This window comes from Solanum stenotomum, chromosome 5, assembly GCF_019186545.1.
Source record: "Solanum stenotomum isolate F172 chromosome 5, ASM1918654v1, whole genome shotgun sequence".
Classification (NCBI taxonomy): Eukaryota; Viridiplantae; Streptophyta; class Magnoliopsida; order Solanales; family Solanaceae; genus Solanum; species Solanum stenotomum.
In genome coordinates this window covers 16,728,237-16,748,423 of record NC_064286.1, presented here as the reverse complement: position 1 = coordinate 16,748,423, position 20,187 = coordinate 16,728,237, and the positions used below count along the sequence as shown (strand labels likewise).

Sequence of the window (20,187 nt, the reverse complement as noted above, 5' to 3'; positions counted from 1 at the left end):
AAAAGGACGATTATCTAGATAGACATTAGCTAGTGGATCCACAATAGATAGAAGTTCATGGTCCTTCCTTGGCAAGTAGGACACCCCTTTTCGGTGTGGGGTAGACACCAGATTCCATGTTGATAGGTCACATGGTCTTATATGTCGGTTAAGGCAATTTTCCACACTTTATTAAAGTTATGATGAAACAAGGTTACTTCAAGGAAGTATCATAAGCATGATTTAAGATGATGTTTACTTGCATTGATCATGGTTTTATGACTTATGGTTTCAAACTCTCAAGATGCATGTTTTATCTGGATCATTGCATATTTATGAAAATGTCCCTTTTTAGCATGATTTAAATGTTTTATGCGTGGCTATCATACTTGGTACATTGTTTTGTATTAAGGCATACTCTTACCTACATTTCTCTGAATATAAGGTCCGACAGTCAGGGTTCTCAGTTTCGTGGCTAGAGATTGACTTGAGAGATTTCCGAGCTTGGGTGAGTCCTCATGCTTCGAGGACGGATTTTCATTGTTTTCAATTTTCTTTCTTACTTTCGGTTTTGGATATGATGTATGGGCTAGGCCCAATTTCATTCTATTGTATTAGATAGTTATTGAGACAAAGTGATTAGACTTCCACTTTACTTTTATAAAACTTTTGGGACTTGAAATGTATTTCGTTGTCTCTTTGTTCTATTTCTTATGTTATGAATGTTAAGTGGCTGGTATGGGGCCTCTCGAGATCTTATATGTAATGTTACATCTAGGTTGTACCCCTGGGTCGTGACACACTCCTTCATCAAGGTTGTTTTTTTATTGGAAGGCCGAGAGCTAACTATTGAGACTTTGGCTTATGCGGACACATACTTCGTGAAATGGTTCATGCATGTTTGTTGCTAGAAGCAACAAGATCAAGTTGGTAAGGATTAATGCTTCATTTTTATTTATATGGTCAATGATTATAGAATCCCATTTACCATTTTGTATAAATGAACTATTCTATTTGTACTGATAGGGTGGAGGGGCGCATTTTAATCCTTGTTTATCTATTAGTTTTCGGTTGAAATTGCAATCCGCTTGATTCTACAGAAAGTAAACATGAATGGCTACAACATATCCAAAATTTGGAAAGAAAATCTTTCAATGTCGTTCTAGAAAATTGTTTGAACTTAACTTTAAATTTTGTCACATACCTGATTTCAAATTTTCGGTCCCTCACAAAATATTTTATATCTTGATGTCGAAACGTCATCACCAAAAAGGATTGCGATAGTTTGAAACTATACTTCAAGGGTTTCATTATTACCAAGAAAATATTGTCTCGAGTATAACCTAGTTATCTTAGCATGGCTTCCAAGTCTCAAATGTCTTGACATGTAATGATCTCCTTTACTTGTGTTTCTTTGTGTTGTCTTTTTTTTGTGTATTTTTTGTGGATCAATTGAATTAACATTTATATTTTGTGAAGGCTACGCAATGGATAGTTTTATCACAACACAAGAATTTGCTCTTGAGGTGTGAAGAAATGTGTTTAACGTCCCCGCCTTGAGATCACTACTTCGAGGATTTATGAGATATCAAATAATTAAGAATAAGGTGTGAAGGGATGTGCTTAACATCCCTGACTTGAAATCACAAATTTGAGGCTTTATGAGATCTTGAATACTTAAGCATAAGGTGTGAATGGATGTGTTTAGTGTCTCCGTCTTGAACTCGCCAATTTGAGGCTTTATGAGATCCCGAATACATAAGCATAAGGTATGAAAGGATGTGTTTAAAATACCCGCAATAAGATAACTATTTTGCGGCTTTATGAGATCCTTTATACTTAAGCATAAGGTGTGAAGAGATGTGTTTAACGTCTCATCTTGAGATCACTAATTTGTGGCTTTTCGAGATCCCAAATACTTAAACATGAGGTGTGGAAGGCCAAATTTTATCCACCTTAAGGTTTGAAAATTTAAGATATTTTTAAGGATAAGTTCATGGAAAGGCCAGCTTAAGGTGCAAAGGGATAAATCTGGTCCACCTTAAGGCATGAAAATTTAAAGATCTTTTTACAGATAAATCTGTGAAAAGGCCAGCTTAAGGTGCAAAGGGACAAATCTTGTCCACCTTAAGGCATGGGAATTTAAAGATCTATTTAGGGCTTGTTTGGAAAGCTCACCCTGTTAATTGGATTTGGTATAATTTGTATAATTACACTGTCTGTCTTGTTTGGTTGGGCATGTAATTACATGGTCAACAAGTAATTGGGTGTAATTACACTCTTCAACTCACAGGGGGAGGCTGTGAATTGCTATTAATTACATGGTGTAATTACAAGTTGTTTATTTTTTAATTTCTTTCTTTTATTTTTGTTTTAATTTTTTCGTTTTAATGTATTTTTTATTTTTATTATTTTCAATTGTTCTGATTCTATTATTCTAATATTTTCTTAAAGATATATTTAATATTATTTATGTATCATTGTCTTCTTAGTCTCAACCTTTACTTCATGTGATTTCATGCAATTTTTTGTATCTTCTAAAAAATTTATTAGTATAATTTTGTTAGTATTCTATTTTTTAAATTAAAGTAAAATTCATTGTTGAATAATGTTATGAACTTACGTTTTCCTTTTCTTTTAAATCATATTTATGTATTTTGTGTTGAAATTTGACATAAGAGTATTATGTTAATTTTTTGTTTTGAGTTTAAAACTTATGTTATATTTTTAATTTAATTTGTTTGAGGAGTATTGACTCGATATTTTACATTACAAACTATTTTTTTAAGTTAGACTTGATAGATTATCTTTTTTGTCAAATGTTTTATAATTTTATGATATTATATTTATAATATTAATCTTTTTGTCAAACATGCATTTCATGATATTCATAGAAATGATGTACTTTTAGTTTTTATGACTAATTTAATTAAAATATACTAAATTGAAAATATAAATCAATTATTTTAATAATATGAGTTAAAAACATATGTTTATTAATTAATATATTTTCAAGAGACAATATATATCTTAAATATTTAATTTAATATCATTTATAAAGACCCTTATTTGTCTAATATAATTTTTTTAATTTTAAATAATTAATTTTTATTTTTAAAATTCAATATAACTTATGATTACTCTTGCAGTTTAGGCTCATGCAATGAGGAGCATTGTAACTTGTAGTTTAGACTCATGTGATAAGGAGTATTGTAACTTGCAGTTTATGATCATGTTCTAAGGTGTGTCTAGATAGGCATTGACTCTTCAAATTCATCTTTGGATGCAGACTTGCCCCCACTTTGGAGTTCTTTTAGATCTTCACCTTCGCAAGGCCCACAGATAGGAGATCGTTGATCTACTCTTATAGTCATGCGCTTAATTCCATGTCATGTGCACGAGTTTTCAACTCTTCAAATGTGTTGAGCTTTAATCCTTGCAATATATAGTGAAGACCCCAATTCATGTCTTGAATGCTCATTTCAATGCTAGAAGTTTCACTAAGGTGATCTTTGCAGTTGAGGCTCAAACTCTTCCAGCGATTGATAAAGTCAAAAACTATCTCATCATCTTCACTTTGGTGAGCCTTTGTAAGTTTAATCATACTTATGACACGTCATGTGCTATAGAAATTACTAAGGAACTCTTGCTCTAACTGCTCCCAACAATCTATGGAACTAGGTTCAAGATCTATGTACCAATCAAAGGCATTTTCTTTGAGAGATCGAACAAATTATTTGACAAGATAATCATCATACATCACAACATCATTACAAGTCTCGATGAAGTGCGCTATATGTTGTTTTGGATTTCCTTTTCCATTAAATTATTGGAGCTTAGGAGGTTAATAGCCCTCAGGCATTTCCAAGTTATCAATCCTTTGTGTATACGACTTTGCATATGTGAGAGAAAATTTGGACGAGGACTTAAATTTGTCTTCAATGACCTATATGATAAAGTCCTTCAATTGATCAATATGAATCAAACCTTCAATGGAGAGATGAATTTGTTTGATCTTTGTTTGCTTTATGTAAGATTCTCCTTCGTCTTAAATTCTAGGAAACTTCAAAGGTACTTGACTCGTTCTTCTCTCTATCATGTTATCCATCTTATTTGTTAGCTTGGGAAGTTTAGCATCTTGTTCGTGTGCACACTTTATCAGGCCTTCAATTGCTTTAGTCAAGCTTGTTAGTTGTTCTTCTATAGTGGAAGACATTTTGATATTATTTGATGCTTGAAAAGTTGAGATGAGAGGTAGAGATTTTTCCACTGGGCGTGCCAGAATTAAGAGACAGTAAAATTCGCATCTAGAAAATAATAATCAAGAACAGAAAAGTATCGAACAATCATATTTATTTATTTTAAAGTATGAGTGTTACAATCTCTGTGATTCCTCTTATTTGTCTTTTCAGATATAATTCATGGGCAGCTTAATCTTGAACTTGATCTTAGATTCAAGGGCTTTAGAGCTTGCTCTTGAATCTCCGATGAACTTGAATTTGATTTTGTGGATTTGATGAGCTTGATATGGACTTGAACTTAATGATCTTGATCTTGGATTCAAGGGCTTTAGAGCTTGTTCTTGAGCTTGTAGAGAAATATGTGCCTTTTGATCCACGAGCTCACTCTAGCATTTGTTAGAATTTTTCTTGTCATTTTTCTGAATTATGAGACCCCTATTTATAGTTTTAGAATATAGGAGTTGTGACAGGAACTGGTTTCCCTCCGGCCAATCAGATCCAAGTGATAGGACATATAGGCTTTACGAAGCGAGCTTGTCATCTTGACACATGAGATGATCCTATTGGCTTCTTTGTTTGAGTTGGCATGCCACGTCATTTGCCACTGGATATTAAAATGGGCTTCTAGGATGAGATGATATTGAGCTTAGCAAATTTGGTTCATCTATTGTAGCCCAAATTAATTAATTTGGACTCTAATTAAATTTATTTTTATTGGGCTTAAATAATTAACCCAATTATATTAAGGGCAAACTACATAAATCCCACTAGTTTAGGCACTAATTATTAATATTCCCAATAGTTTCAAATATTACTTCATCTACCATATTTTGTACTTAGGATACATGTATCTGAATCCGCGAGATACATGTATTTGTTGAATTTAAAATAAAGATACATATTTTATTTGTTTAAATTAATTGGATGTAACTAATTTCCTTAATTAGAGGAATAGTTGAGGATTTTCAGAATATATGGACAATTAATTATAGAAATTTAAATTAATCAAATCTCTTAATATAAGGCAAAAATCAAGGAGTGTATCTATGTTTAATTAATTTAATTTAATTATTCTTTGAAATGATAAATTCATTAATATTATTAATAAAAGACAAAAACATGTATATCTTGGTCATGTAATTTGATTAATTTAATTTTATTACTCTTAGAATAACAAATTCATTAATTTGATGTGTTTATTATCAATATATAATGTATCCAACAAACTAAACACTTAGATACATGAGTATCATACAAGTGCATTCATATGTATCATAGAAGTATCTAGTATTAATTTCATGTATTTGTTATATGTATCTAGTATTAATTTCATGTGTCTATTTATATGATCTAATATTTATTTCATGTATCTTTTATATGTATATTGTGATATATCAAGTATCAATTTCATATGTTATATCCAATAAACACGTATCTCAGATACATAGTAAGCATATACATCTAATTATGTGTATCTAAATATGGATGTAACTGAAACACATAAATTTAGGAACAAATCATAATTGTAGAGTATTTGTTGTATCATTAATTAAAAAAAAAGTAAAAAAATCAAATTTCTTCCTTTTTTTAGCATCTGATTTTTTTCTCATAGATACTGATAATCTAACTCAGATACATTAACGCTTAACTAGATACATGCACATCTAATACCCTTTGTATCTCTTCCTCTTCTGCAGAGGCCAACGCCACCTCCATTGCACGTTTCCTCGCCATCATGAAATCGTCATCTCCAACAAAAACTTCACCAAACTAGCATGAAATCTTTCATTCCTCATTGCGCTCTTCTCCTAGATATACTGAGGAATTGAAACTTGATGATGTTGTACATAGTACTATACTGACCTTAAATGAGATGTAGATATCTTAACCTTTTTCACATATTTATTATTGTTGTATTCACAAATTTCTCCCCTTGATTTAGCGTGTTTCTATACATCCCTATACTTTTCTTGAAGAAGGATGTAATTCCAATCCCCTCTGATTCGGCGGTTAGCATCGTGATCAAAACAAAAGTTACCTTATTTGTCATCTCAAAAGTGAAGGATACACAAAAATTGTCATGCACTTGAACCTCCTGTTCATTATAAGTGGGATCAATACTCGCTCATTGCATTGCACCAGAATGTTGTGATCTTTAATGATAATCATTACCTTATGTATCCATTCAGATTTCTGGAGAAAACATCGATGGAGATTGGTAGAAGGGGACAATTGATGAGAGATACGGATATTGATTGTTATTTGATCATTAATTGTGGTGTTTAATTATAAAGATAATTAATCACTTCTAGATTTAAGGGATGTGACTCTATCTAATTGTATCTTTTAAAATATATGGTATAAAATATTAAAAGTGGTAATATATGTAATTGTTTGGAAGTAGAGATAAAATTAGTATATATGGTAAGGATGTATGTCTAATTAAGTAGTTTTTCCTTATATTAATCTATAATATTTATTTGGACTAATATATTCATGAATTTAATATAATTCAAATCATTTTATAAATTTATATTTAATAAATTTTAAATGATTACACATGCATTTATGAAAGTAATAGAAATATGGAAATTAGTTCATTCCCCATGTATTGGGAAACATTTTCATTATTGAAAAATAATTAATAAAAAAATTTGATAAATAAGGGTAAAAATGTCATAAATAAAACCAGTTTATAATGTGAATATGCATTCGATTTTACCATTATGGCCAAAAGGATTTTTTCTTTGAAAACATAGGATTTTACTCGCATCAACTTTTGAGGTTTACGAAAATCTACTTATGCACCCTCAAGACGAGATCTATTGAGGCAATGTTAACCCTTTTAACTTTATATGATATTGCAACATAAAATTCATAATCTAACACTGAACCTCTTTAATTAAAAGGCCTAAATTCCTTGAAGGTCAAGTTCTGAAATTTCGTCTAAAAATGGGTAGTTTCTTTTCTGAGATTTAATTGAAACATTGTGATTAAGCTAAGATAAAAAGAAAAAGTCATGAACTTTCAATATGCATATATCTAAGGACTTTTGTTCTCTGGGCCAACTGCCTAGATTAAGTAGAGATGTAATAGAAGTTAACGTTTCCTGATTGTTTCATATGTCATTGCTAAGATGTTCTTGTTTTTCCCCAGAAATGTGTTAACAAGACTATTTTTATTTAAGAAACTTTTTTATGGTAGAAATAATGATGAATCTTCGTTATTTTACTTACCGTTCAGTTTCATCATAATTTATACTACCTTGAGAACCCTCTAATTGAGTTGTTTTCATGTTGCTAAGATCTTGCATTCATCTTTGGGAAAAAGGTCTCAAATATATCCGAACTTTGACCTAAATTGATGTAGTAATATCGAACTTTAGTAAGGACTTTTTACCCCTTACACTATTTAATAGTGTATTTTAAAGATATATATATGCTCACGTAGACATCATAAATATTGCATCATTATAAATAGTAATGTGTCCACGTGGGCACTTATATACCTTTAAACTATTAAATAATGCATGGGTAAAAGGTCCTTCATAAAGTTTGGTATCGTAACAACAATTTTGGCCAAAGTTGAAATATTTTTCAGACTCTTTTCCCTTCATTTTTTAAAGCTTATTCAAGCAAACAAGATCATAGTTATATGAGGAACATTTTCCAAGTTAGTCTAGTCGAAATCTGCAAATTTGTTGTTGGACTTGGATCTCTATCTTGAGTTAAGTCTCATTTTTTTCTTTTTCTATGTACTTATTTTTTATCACCCCTCCTAACCGACTCAGAGACATATCCATCTTTTACTGCTGAATTGTACAGTCTTCTCTGCTCCATTTGATTCCAACAGGGATAATTGAGTTCTGATCCCAATTTAGCATGTTTTGTCTTGGCTAATTTCTACTGTACTATGGGGCTTCTACTTGATCTGCAGTTTCAAAATTATTTATAGTGTCTTAAATAGTAAAAGTAAGCTACTTTATCACTTTAACTTCGAAATTTTACCTATTTTTATAAGTATATACCCATTTTTTCATCTTCAATGCTAGGGTAGTGGTGGCTCCTGCAACATTATTGTTTCGTCTCTTACATCTTTAAATTATTGGTGTCTATTCCAAAGGTTCAACCATGATTTTCCATTTCCATATGGAAGATGTATCCCACAATGAAATCTATTTTGTGTCTACATTGATCGAAGTAAATTAGTATGCAATATTCCTTCATTTCCCTTTTGAAATAAGTATTCCTTCCGTTTAAAAAAAAGTGGCCTAGTTTGACTTGGCACGAATTTTAAGAATTTTTTTTTTTTTTAATATTGTGATCCTAAATTAATGTTATGTCAAATGTATAAAATTGCTCTTTAATCTTGTGGCATTAGACATGTCACGTAGAAAGCTGAAATTAAAATGTTACCTAAAAAGGGAAAGAGGTCATTCCTTTTGAAGCAGATTAAAAAAAAAAGTAGGATCATTCTTTTTTAAACAGAGGGAGTATCTCATTTACTGATATCACTATGCAACATTTGGTTCATTATTTCACATTCATGGTTTTGCATATATGGAGATATCAAGAACGTTATTTCCTTTCAGTGTGATAACAAACACCTGTTACAGTATGTAAGTCCAAGTTATTGTTAGTAGAATTTTGACTATTAACAGTGACGAGGGGAGAGAAAAGGTAGTGATGCAGTGCTTCTGTTACATTACCGGCCCTTTCCTTTCCACCAAAAATTTCAACTCAAGTTGTTGGATAGTATGAAGACCTTTCCTAAAAATGTGAAAACGTCTTCAATACTGCATTATATTAGCAAACATATTCAGTTCATCTGATTGGAGTGTATGATAAAGATAAAGATGTATCATTTACAAAATATTGATGGCTCGAGCTGGAAGCAACAAGACAGATGGGATCTAGTGAGGAGCCGATTTCTTCAATCAACATTTTGCTGAATGATCTATAATCTTCTATTTTACTAATTTGTACACACCTCGACTAGTTCAATGAATAACTTGGTATTAAGAGCGTCAGGTTTTAAGGGGTCGTTTGGTTTGAATACAAGTTATGATGAGATTAGTTATGAAGGATTAGTTATGCTGGGATTAGTTATGCTGAGATTGTTTTTTATTGACTGTTTGGTTTGTTGTATTAAAACTAGTCCTAACCCATCGGTGGCACCCTAAACTTGGCACGATCTTTCACTTAGACACCTTAACTAGGCTTTGTTCATTTTTAGACACCTCATGTCACGCCCAACTGTGTCAATTTGACACTTTCTGCTGAGATGACATAGCAAGTGTGATACACTCACTAGACACGCGTGAGAGCCTCATTTTACCAAATTTTAATTATTTTTTTCTTCTTCTTCTTCCCCTTTTTTTGGCTACCATTTTCCAAGCTTAAACTCTTTCCATGGTGAAATAAATTTGACGATGTCACAAACAAAAAGTGAATTCTAGCGCCCATAAATTTTAAGCTTAAATACTTTCACTTATTTTGTTGTCCTTCCTCTGCAAAATAATTTGAGAAAATCAACATAAATTTCAAGAAGAAAAAAACACTCAAAAATGGCAAGAAATCATATTTTCAATTATCAAATCCTACATTTGGTGGGGGAGGGTCAGGGGTGGTGGTGGGTGGAGAAGAAAATCTGAGTGAGAGAGAAGGGTTGGGGTTTGAGGTGGAGGTGGGTAGTAGAGAAGACAATTTTGGGGTGGTGTGGGTATGATTTTCTTTTTATTAAAAGTGTTTTTAAAAAAAAATTATTTAGTTAAAGAAATGTCACATGTCAATGAGTCATTGGTAGTTTTTTTCCTACTCAAGATTCATCATTTAATAATTTTATATATATATATATATATGCCATGTGTCTTTATTTAATTCATCACTTTGACACATCATCAGCGAGTGTTTTATACACACCTTACAAATTTGGCAGATTGTCGAAAAAATATCAAATTGACACAGTTGGCCGTGACATGAGGTGTCTAAAATGAACAAAGTCTAGTTAAGGTGTCTAAGTGAAAGATCGTGCCAAATTTAGGGGGCCACCGATGGATTAGCCCTTAAAACTAATATGCATGACATACTTTTTAAGAATAGGTTATTTGTTTACAAAAATACCCTTCATCTTATTTAGGCTTTTTATATGTATTTTTTATAGAGCTTTATTTATTCACTTTTTAAAATAAATTATGTGAGTATGTTTAAATTTGTATTTCATATGAATTGAAATAGGCTCGTGGGAAGCCTCTCCTCTTCGCTATCATAAGTAAAATATTAATTAAAAACAAATCAATCATACTTTGAAGTAAAAATTGTATCAAAATAACCAAAAATATTGGATCAAAACTCCAAAAATGCTTCAAGAAAACAGCAATAAAGTGACCAAAATACACCAAACCAGCTGCAAAAACTGCACTAAAACCTATGTTGCGCGGACTCTTCATTTTTGCGGCCGAACCCGTCTCGACTCGACATTGGTGCGGGCGCGGGTGCGGGGTGCGTGTCGAATTCGGTCAATCCAATCCGGATACTTTGACCAAAGCCGAGAAAAAAAATGGGGAAGAGATCAATTTCATGGCCGGCGAAAGTTGACGACGACGAAGAAGTTGTCACGTCTAGCTGCTCCATGGAAAAGAATAATGAAGAGGCAAAACTTACAAGAATAGAGAGAGAGCAGACATATCTTTTTTCTTGTACAGAGGAGGCGAAGGGGCTCCATGGGAAAGAATAAATAATTCAAAGTTTTTTTTTCTTGAAAAAGCAGAGAGAAAACTTTTTTTCTTGGAAAGGAAAAAAGCAGGCCTGGGTTTCTTGGGAGAAGAAAGGGCAGTACACATAACTTTAATGAATTGTACTACTATCTAATTTAAGTTAGACTCTCTCTCTCTCTCTATATATATATATATAAATAAATGATTATTTTTTTAATAATAAATAAAAGGAATTATTACTTTTTTAAAATTAATTAGTAACAAGTAATACTTTTAAATTTGTATATCTATAATTGATATGCTTTTAAGTATAGCATTTTACAAGATATTTAATATTATTATTATTATCATTATAACTATATTTTATAATATTGAATAATTTTAGCCGAATCCCCGCACCCGTATCTATACTCGGATTCGCACCCCGAATTTTAAAATTTAAATTTTGCTGAATCCGACTCTCGGATTCGCATCCGTCTCGGATACCCGCACCCGAGTCCGAGCAACTTAGACTAAAACAGCTAAAATTGGACAAAATTTGCATAAAAATAACCACAAAAATTGAACCAAATCTGAATTCAAACAGCAGCAAAAAATCCACCAAATCAGTAACAAAAACCGCATTAAAACGTCTATTAAGACTTTAAAAAAAATAACAGCAAAAACTCCAAAAAATTGACCAAAATTGCACTAAAACACCTGCCAAAACTAGAGCAAGCAGCTATAAATTTGTGTTAAGATTATTTCTTATTGAGTGTTTGATTTGTTGTATTAAAACAATATATATTGCATAAATTTTAAGAACAAGTTGTTTGTTTACAAAATTACCCTTCATTTTATTTAGTTAATATTTTCTTTGCAAACTTTAATTATTTATTTTTAAAAATAAAACATGTATTTTATTTAGCTTAAATATTTTTGTTTATGCTTTCTCATGGTAAGTACCATGTGTATTTAAAAATATAACTTTTTTTCTTATTTATCTTAAAAATAGAATTTCCCTCTTTAAGTTTTATTAAAGTGAAAGAAGATTTATGGGAAATCAAAATATAAATAAACATAAGAATTAGTCAAATAAATTCATAAATAAAAATTATATTTATATAGTGTAATTTTTTAATAGAAAAATATAAATAATTATCCTAAAAATAAGAAGTAATGAATAATAGTATACATGATATTAAAAATAATGTAAATATACATAAATGTGAAAAATGATATATACAAAGGGTTTAAAGGGATATAGTTGTCATTTTCCTATTCTATCTCGGGATAAATTATCCCGAGATTACTATACCACCAAATGGGAGGGATAACTTATCCCGATACTAATTCTTAATCCTGGGATAAGTTATCCCAAGCTTTCCAACCAAACAAGGAAATAAAGGGTACTTAAAAGTTATCACGGGATTAACTCTCCCTATCCATCACACCAAACGACCCCTAAAGGTTCTAAGAGTCTGACAAGTCGCGTCAAGTAGAATCTTGTTCTCAATTGTGAAGTGCTTTATATTTATAAATAGGAGGCTACAAAATATTTAGGAAACTTTAACTCTTTCAATACTAAAGTCATACGATAGAGTTGAACTCTATTAAGGTCTTCCTTCTAACTCTTGTTCTATGCATTTTAAAAATAAGCCTTCAAGAAGAGCTTTATTAAGAAGGCATGTCAATGAAAATGTGGAACCCGAAGTTCTTCAAGTTCTGATTAATCCTTTTGCTAGCAAGTGTCTCATGCGGAGTTTAGGGGTTCTACCTAATTGTTGGCCCAAGACATGACCGCTCAAATAAATAGGGATATTGTAGCTCCCATGAACCCCAAATGTGGGTACGACGGCAACAAAGGTTAGACACTTCACGAGGATGAATCCTCCTAATTTCTTGGATCAGAAGTGGATGAGCATCCACAAGATTTCCTCAAGGGAATCTATAAGATTTTGGTCATCATGGGGTGACTCTCTTTTCAAAGGCAAAATTGGTCTCTTAGCAATTAAAAGGGGCTTCTCAAGTTTAGTATGATCAATAGAAGGAATAAAGGGGATTGGATACGGTCCCTTGGATTGGGAAAAGTTCAAGGGGGCATTTCATGATCGGTTCTTCCCTTTGAGATGAGGGAAGCTAACGTGCAAAAGTTCATAAATCTAAGGCAAGAGAACATGAGTGTGAAGGAGTACTCACTGAAGTTCACTCAATTGTTTAAGTATGCTCCGTGATGAGTCAGAGATGTTGACTTATTTGAGGCCTTTTTAGTTCAATAATTATTATCATTAATGCATTTTTAAGTCCATATTTAATGATTTATTGTATTTTGTAGATATGAAGGCTCAAGGACAAGGAAAGGAAGAATCACACAAAAAGAGGCTAAAACATGGAAAAAGGCAATATCATGACATTGATGCTCGCCAAAAGACACTCGGCGACTCAACGAATATGCTAGACCTCGGCTAAAATGATAAGACTTGTAACTCAAATTCTCAAGATAGGTCGGCAAGAAGAAGATCTAAATGGCGTCTAGCCGAACTTAATCAGGGATCTAACAAGTGCAGGTCGAAAGTTACTGAACATTTAAGCCAAGTTAAAGACCAAAAAGGTGAGATTGGGTAATGGTCGGCAACTCGCCTAATGTGAAAGGTGAACCCCATCGAGCTCGCCAGCTGTGGTTCAAACATCTTAAGCCTGAAGACAAGAAAGGCAAGAAGAAGAACAAGACGATGACTCGTTGAATGAGTCGGCGAGCATGACTAGCATCACCGACTTGGAAAATTTATGAAGTTTTGACTAATTTTTATGGAATTATAAATAGCTAAAAGGAGAGAAAATATATACTTTTGGCTCATACAATCTGGATCTAAAACTTTTCTGAGTAGAATACAATCAAAACTTCTATTTTGTATAGTGATGAACAAGCTCATAACTCATAATTTTTAGGAATTCTGAAGTGAGTCTTTGAAATTAAAGTTGCAAATCATCAATCTGATGGTCGAGAATGTTTTTAGTATATTTTCTTTTACTTTTAACATGATTGGCTAAAATCCCTATTCTAGGGGAGTGTAAATGGAGTTGGGTTTTGATTAAATTGGTTGGATAATGTTATTTGCTCTATTTTACTTTTATTTTTATAAGCTAGAAACATTTGAAAAAATAGCAACAGGAAAAAATAGAAGTCCTCAATATAGTGGGAGAACTTTTTTCCCTTACTTTTTATTCAAAAAAGGGAGAATTTATAATGTTTACTTAATTATTTGTAAATAATAAATATTAAGTTACAACAAATTAAATATTCAATAGTTAATAATTCTGGGAAACGACATAAATCCCCCCCCCCCCCCCNCCCCCCCCCCCCCGCCTCCCCTCGAACTTATTACGAAAAGTCAGTTACACGCTTAAAATATTGTGATGACATACTACACATCTTAATTATTTTAAAGTGAATTTATTTAAATAGTTTAAGCGTGCAACTGACTTTTCGAGACAACTTTAGGGTTGGATTTATGCCCTTTCCCTATTATAATCTCTACATAATTAAATAATACATACACTACTAATACATACATAATTAATACCCGCATAACTAATATTTACATAACTAAACCCTATGTAACTAAAACATATATAATTAATACATGCATAACTAAACTCTACATAATTAATACGGATACCTATATAACTAAACCATATGTAACTAAAACTTATATAACTAATACCTATATAAAGTAAACCCTGCATAATTAATATTTGCATAACTCTACCCAATAACCGAACCACCCCTTAATGCAGTGCAGGAATGGTGATTCCTTCTCGTGGTCTGCAGCCATCGGTGATCCAATTGCATGAACCCGTACCAGGATATGTTATAGAGGGCGTTTCTGTGGAATTCCCTTACAGGCCCTACTTCCCACAGATCGGCGTCATTAGAACGGTCCTGAGGACACTCCGTAGAACAGAGGCAGCTAGTTCATCACACTCGCTGATCGAGGTTCCTGCCGATACTGGAAAATCATTAGCCCTTCTTTGTGCGGCTCTTAGTTGGCAACAACGTCTCAAGGACAATTCACATTCTCAAGCACCAGCTTCAAGTACTTCATTTCGTTCCGCTTTTACCGACTTGTAAGATAATCAGCCATTGATTTCATTTTCTGTGTTTTCAGGGAACCCAGATACAGCGCCACCTGCTGCAAATAATGCGAAGGACAAGATACCTGCCATTAGAGCCGTCAAAATGGGCTTGGCCCGCGAGGCCGGCCCAACCCAACCCTTGAATTAAGTGGGGTTGGGCTTAATTTTTTTGACCCATTTAGGAACGAGGCTTTTTAGCCCAGCCTCGTTTGGCCCGCAGCCTCATAGGCCCAACCCGCAAGCCTCAGAGGCCAGCCCGTGGGCTATTAATTTTTTAAAATATTTTTTTATATATATTTTTAGTAGTGTTTTATTTGTAAAGATGTTATCAATAAATATTTTGAAAAATAAAAAATCAAGTCTTTTGCAAATCTTTTACATTTTAGGCCATGAGCCCACAAATTTTTTTTAATTGCCCAAGCCTATTACTTTATTAGAGTTTTGACTTTTGATTCATTTTATTATAAGTATATAATATAATCATATATATTCTCTTTGTCTTTTAGCTTAGCAGGCAGCAGCTTTCTCTTTCATTTTAGGAATGACATTAGTTTTGAAGTTTTAGAGTTTCCATGCTCATTCAAAGTTCAATTTTCAGATTGGTATTGAATATTGATACAAGCATACAACCATACAAGTAAGAATCTATCATTTTTTCGATTTGTTTCTTCTCCAAAACGAGTTGAACTTCGTCTTAACTCTTAATCATGTTCATCTTTTGTGATAGTTTCATATATAACATCTTTTTCTTAATTATTTTCGTATTGTATGATATCATGTGTATTAGTTGTGTTTTCCTAATGAGTAATCAGAAAAGTTAGTTTCTCTACATGTTCATTTTGAAGTTTGAAACTAACTTTTGACATATTTAACGTATACAGAGAAATCAATGGAGGATGATGATGAATATAGTGCACATGAAACTAGTGTAGGGGTGAGTGAATCTAAAGAATCTCCACAGAAGAAAGTGAGGCAGTTAAAATCATCTGTTTGGAGGTATTTCAAGAAGATTGGTAGAGATAAAAATGGAGTGGAAAAAGCAATATGCAGAGGTTGTAAGGAACCATATAGGGTTGGTTCTACTCCTGGACCTAATGGTAAGAACTATGGAACATCACATTTGAAACGTCATTTAATTAAATGTAAAAAGGTTAAGTTCTATGATTTGGGTCAAATGTATATGGATCAGCAAGGTAACATACAATCGAGAAAGATCGATCAATTAATTTCCCGTGAAAAGCTTGCTGAAGCTATTATTGAGCATGATCTGCCGTATTCTTTTGTTGAATATAAAAAAATTAGAGCTTGGGCAGATTATGTAAATCCAGAATTGGTAATGCCATCAAGGAACACTTCTGTTGTGGATGTTCAAAAAGTGTATTTCAGAGAGAAAGAAAAATTAAAACAAGTGTTGGTGAAGATTCCTAATCGAGTTTGCTTAACTTCTGATTGCTGGACAGCAGGTACTTCTGAAGGATATCTGTGTTTAACTGCTCAATATATTGATGATAATTGGAAGGTAGTAAGTAAAATTTTGAACTTTTGTCGTATGATTCCTCCTCATACCGGAGTTGAATTGGCTGCAACTATATATGATTGTTTGAAAGAGTGGGGAATTGATAGGAAGGTGTTCTCTATCACTTTAGATAATGCCACTAACAATGATAGCATGCAAACTATTTTAAAAGGTCATCTTGGTTTGCAAAAGAGTTTGTTATGTGATGGTGAGTTCTTTCATGTACGTTGTTCTGCTCATATTCTAAATTTGATTGTCCAAGAAGGTTTAAAAGCAGCTAATGATGCCTTGTTTAGAATTAGAGAAAGTGTGAAGTATGTTAAAGGATCAGATGGTAGAATGAGAAAGTTTGAGCAATGTGTTAAGCAAGTTGGAATTAGTACAAATTTGGGTTTACGTTTGGATGTGACAACTAGATGGAACTCAACGTACTTGATGCTTGAGAGTGCACTACAATATGAAAAAGCTTTTTCTAGTCTACAGTTAATTGATAGAAATTACTCAAGTTGTCCTACATCTGATCATTGGAGAAGGGCAGAAAAAATATTTGGATTCTTGGAGCCTTTTTATGAAATAACAAACTTAATTTCTGGTTCAAGTTATCCAACTTTCAATTTGTACTTTATGCAAGTTTGGAAAATTGAATGCTTGCTGAAGGAGAATTCAAGTAATTTAGATGAAGTTATTAAGGAAATGGCTGTAAGAATGTTCAATAAGTTTCAGAAATATTGGAATAGATATAGTTTGGTACTCTCATTTGGAGCAATTTTGGATCCTCGCTTCAAGATGCAACTTTTAGAATATTGTTTCTCAAAGGTGAACTCTTCTTCGGCAAAAGCGCAGGCTGCAACTATAAAGTTAAAATTATACAACCTCTATGAACAATATGCAAATAATCAAATAGGGACAACTGCTCCTACTACTTGGTCCAAACCAACTGAAGAAGGAAGTCAATCCAAACAAAAGAAGTCTACTTTGTTTGCGGTAAGTATTTAATTTTTTATCTTTAAATCATTATGTATCTTTTCTTAAAAACACTTCTATTCTCTACTTTGATGGGTTGTGATTAAAAGCACTTACACATTTTAGAACTAATTTTGTCTACTTGATGATTTTTGTAGTTCTATTTAATGTGTAGTTAGATAAAAATGAGTTACCTTTCACTATTTTATTTGAAGTTAAAATCAATTATGAGTTACCTTTCACTATTTTATTTGAAGTTAAAATCAGTTTAGAGTTACCTTTCACTATTTTATTTGAAGTTAAAATTAGTGTAGAGTTACCTTTCTCTATTTTATTTGAAGTTAAAATCAGTTTACTTTTTTACTTGCTATGATGGGGTTCGTCTTCTTATCGTTAGTATATTTCATGTTTCAAATTAATAGGAATTTAAAGAGTTTGAGGGTACATCAGTTTGCATTGCTGGAAAGTCAGAATTGGACCTTTATTTGGAGGAAAAAAAGCTCGATTATCAGACTTTTCATGAGATGGATGTTATTAAGTATTGGAAGGATAATGAAAAAAAATATCCTAATCTTTCGGTAATGGCACGAGATGTCCTCAGTGTTCCAATTATCACCGTAGCATCTGAATCGGCATTTAGTATTGGTGGTCGTGTTGTTACCAAATATAGAAATTCTATCCATCTTGAAAATGTTCAAACTCTTGTCACTACCAGAAATTGGTTGCATGGATTTACTCAACCTAATGAGGGTAATATTTTTCTATCTAATCTATTAATATATCACTCTTTTTTTGAAAGTATTTGTTAATTATTATCTAACTAACATCTTGTATGGTGAATTGTAGATGAAGATGAACTTCTTAAGAAAACAATATCACATGTTGATTCAAATGTGATTGATGGTACAAGTGGAAGCGGAGTCGTGAAACTTTAATTAACGGGTCATGTAATATTTAGCAATTTAGATTTGTTAAGTATTTGGGCTGCCTTGTGTTGCTGGAAATCTTGTAAATCAGCTAGTTTTTTGTGGGAGGAATGGTGGAAATTGGAATGATCAACATTTATCCACTAAATCTTACATTGGCTATTATGTATTTTTGTAAGTATTCACTTCGTGTGTGATTCAAAAATTTATTTTTGTAAGTATTCACCGAAGTGTGATTTATAAATGATTTTTTGTATGTATTGATGTCGTGTTCATAGATGTCAAAGTTCGATACTCTTTCTAAGAGTGTAATATTGTTCATTTTTTGGTTGAAGGGCCAACCCGTCCCAACCCGTGGCCCGCTTAGGGCTGGGTTGGGCTGCTATTTTATCGGCCCTTTAATTAAAAGGGCCAGCCCGTCCCAACCCATTTAACTCTCTAGCCCGTTAGGGTTGGGTTGGGTTGGGTTGGGCCAGCCCATTTTGACAGCTTTACCTGCCATCTATTATGCGTGTAAGATACGATATTACTGAATCCTTTATAAAATGGAACCCTTAGAGACACCCTAGGCATTAGCGAAGAGTTAATATTTCAGATGATCACTCAACTTTCAATAGTTCACTGAGAAAGTCACTTAATTTTGAGTTGTTCACTTCAAAAGTCATTATACTTTGTTTTATAACTCAAAAGTCATTTAACTATTAATAGTTCACTTAAAAAGTCACGTATCTATTGATATTTTACTTAAAAAGTCACCCAACTAATTTAAATTATTTTTTCATTAAATTTTGTAAAATACAAAACAAAATTAACTATTTTTTTTAAAAAAAATAAAGATGCTTATTTTAATTATTTTATTGAATTTTTTTGAAGTACAATTTTTCTTTTTACCTATTTTTTTTTTTTAAATGGTACTGTGCTGCGTCTTTATTTTTTATTGTACTTCTTATCAATTCCAACTTCTTCTTCTTTTTTGGATCATTTTTTAACATATTTAATTCTAGTTATATAATTGATAAAACGGAAAAAGTTTTTTTATTGGGTCAATTGCTACAGTACGTTTTCCAAAAAAATTATTATTAAATAATTTGGATTAACAAAATAATTAAAATAAATATCTTATTATTTCTTTAAAAAAGTAGTTTAACATAAAAAATGAATTTCAATAAAATTTTATGAAAAAAATATTTAAATTGATTGAGTGACTTTCTAAGTGAAATATCAATAGTTGAGTGACTTTCTAAGTGAAACATCGATAGTTGAGTGACTTTTGAGTTATAAAACAAAGTTAAGTGACTTTCTAAGAGAACAACTCAAAGTTGAGTGACTTTCTAAGTGAACAATTCAAAGTTGAGTGACCATCTAAGATATTAACTCCATTAGCGAGGGAATGTAGACCTTTTTAACGAGCAACAAATATTAGGGCAGGGAATTGCTCGAATTTGTGTATTGAAAATCAGGTCTGTTTTTTTTTAATCCAGGTGTGTTTGGTAGGAAGGAAATGCTTTTCTAAAAAATGTTTTCCTGAAAAATAAATAGATATTTGACTTATTTTTTCATGTTTAGTTGGTGAGTAAAAAATATTTTTAGCGTTTGATTTATGAATGAAATTTTTTTTTTGAGAAAATATCTTTTAATTTTACTAGAAAGTAGAAAATGATTTTTGAATTGAAATTGAAAATATTTTTTTAAAAAAAAACTTAATTTTTTTTTTGGGAGGGGAGGGTGGGG

General features: G+C 32.0%; 1 protein-coding gene across 1 annotated transcript in view; it reads left to right on the top strand.

The window, feature by feature from the left end:
- The first annotated feature begins 15,868 nt into the window (after positions 1 to 15,868).
- Positions 15,869 to 20,187, top strand: part of LOC125863723 (uncharacterized) — a 36,669-nt gene continuing 32,350 nt past the window's right edge. The window contains exons 1-3 of the mRNA XM_049543746.1: positions 15,869 to 17,551; positions 17,953 to 18,280; positions 18,377 to 18,433. Of these exons, the coding sequence (XP_049399703.1) occupies positions 15,941 to 17,551; positions 17,953 to 18,280; positions 18,377 to 18,433 (1,996 nt within the window). The 5' untranslated portion in view covers positions 15,869 to 15,940. The remainder of the gene's footprint in view (positions 17,552 to 17,952; positions 18,281 to 18,376; positions 18,434 to 20,187) is intronic.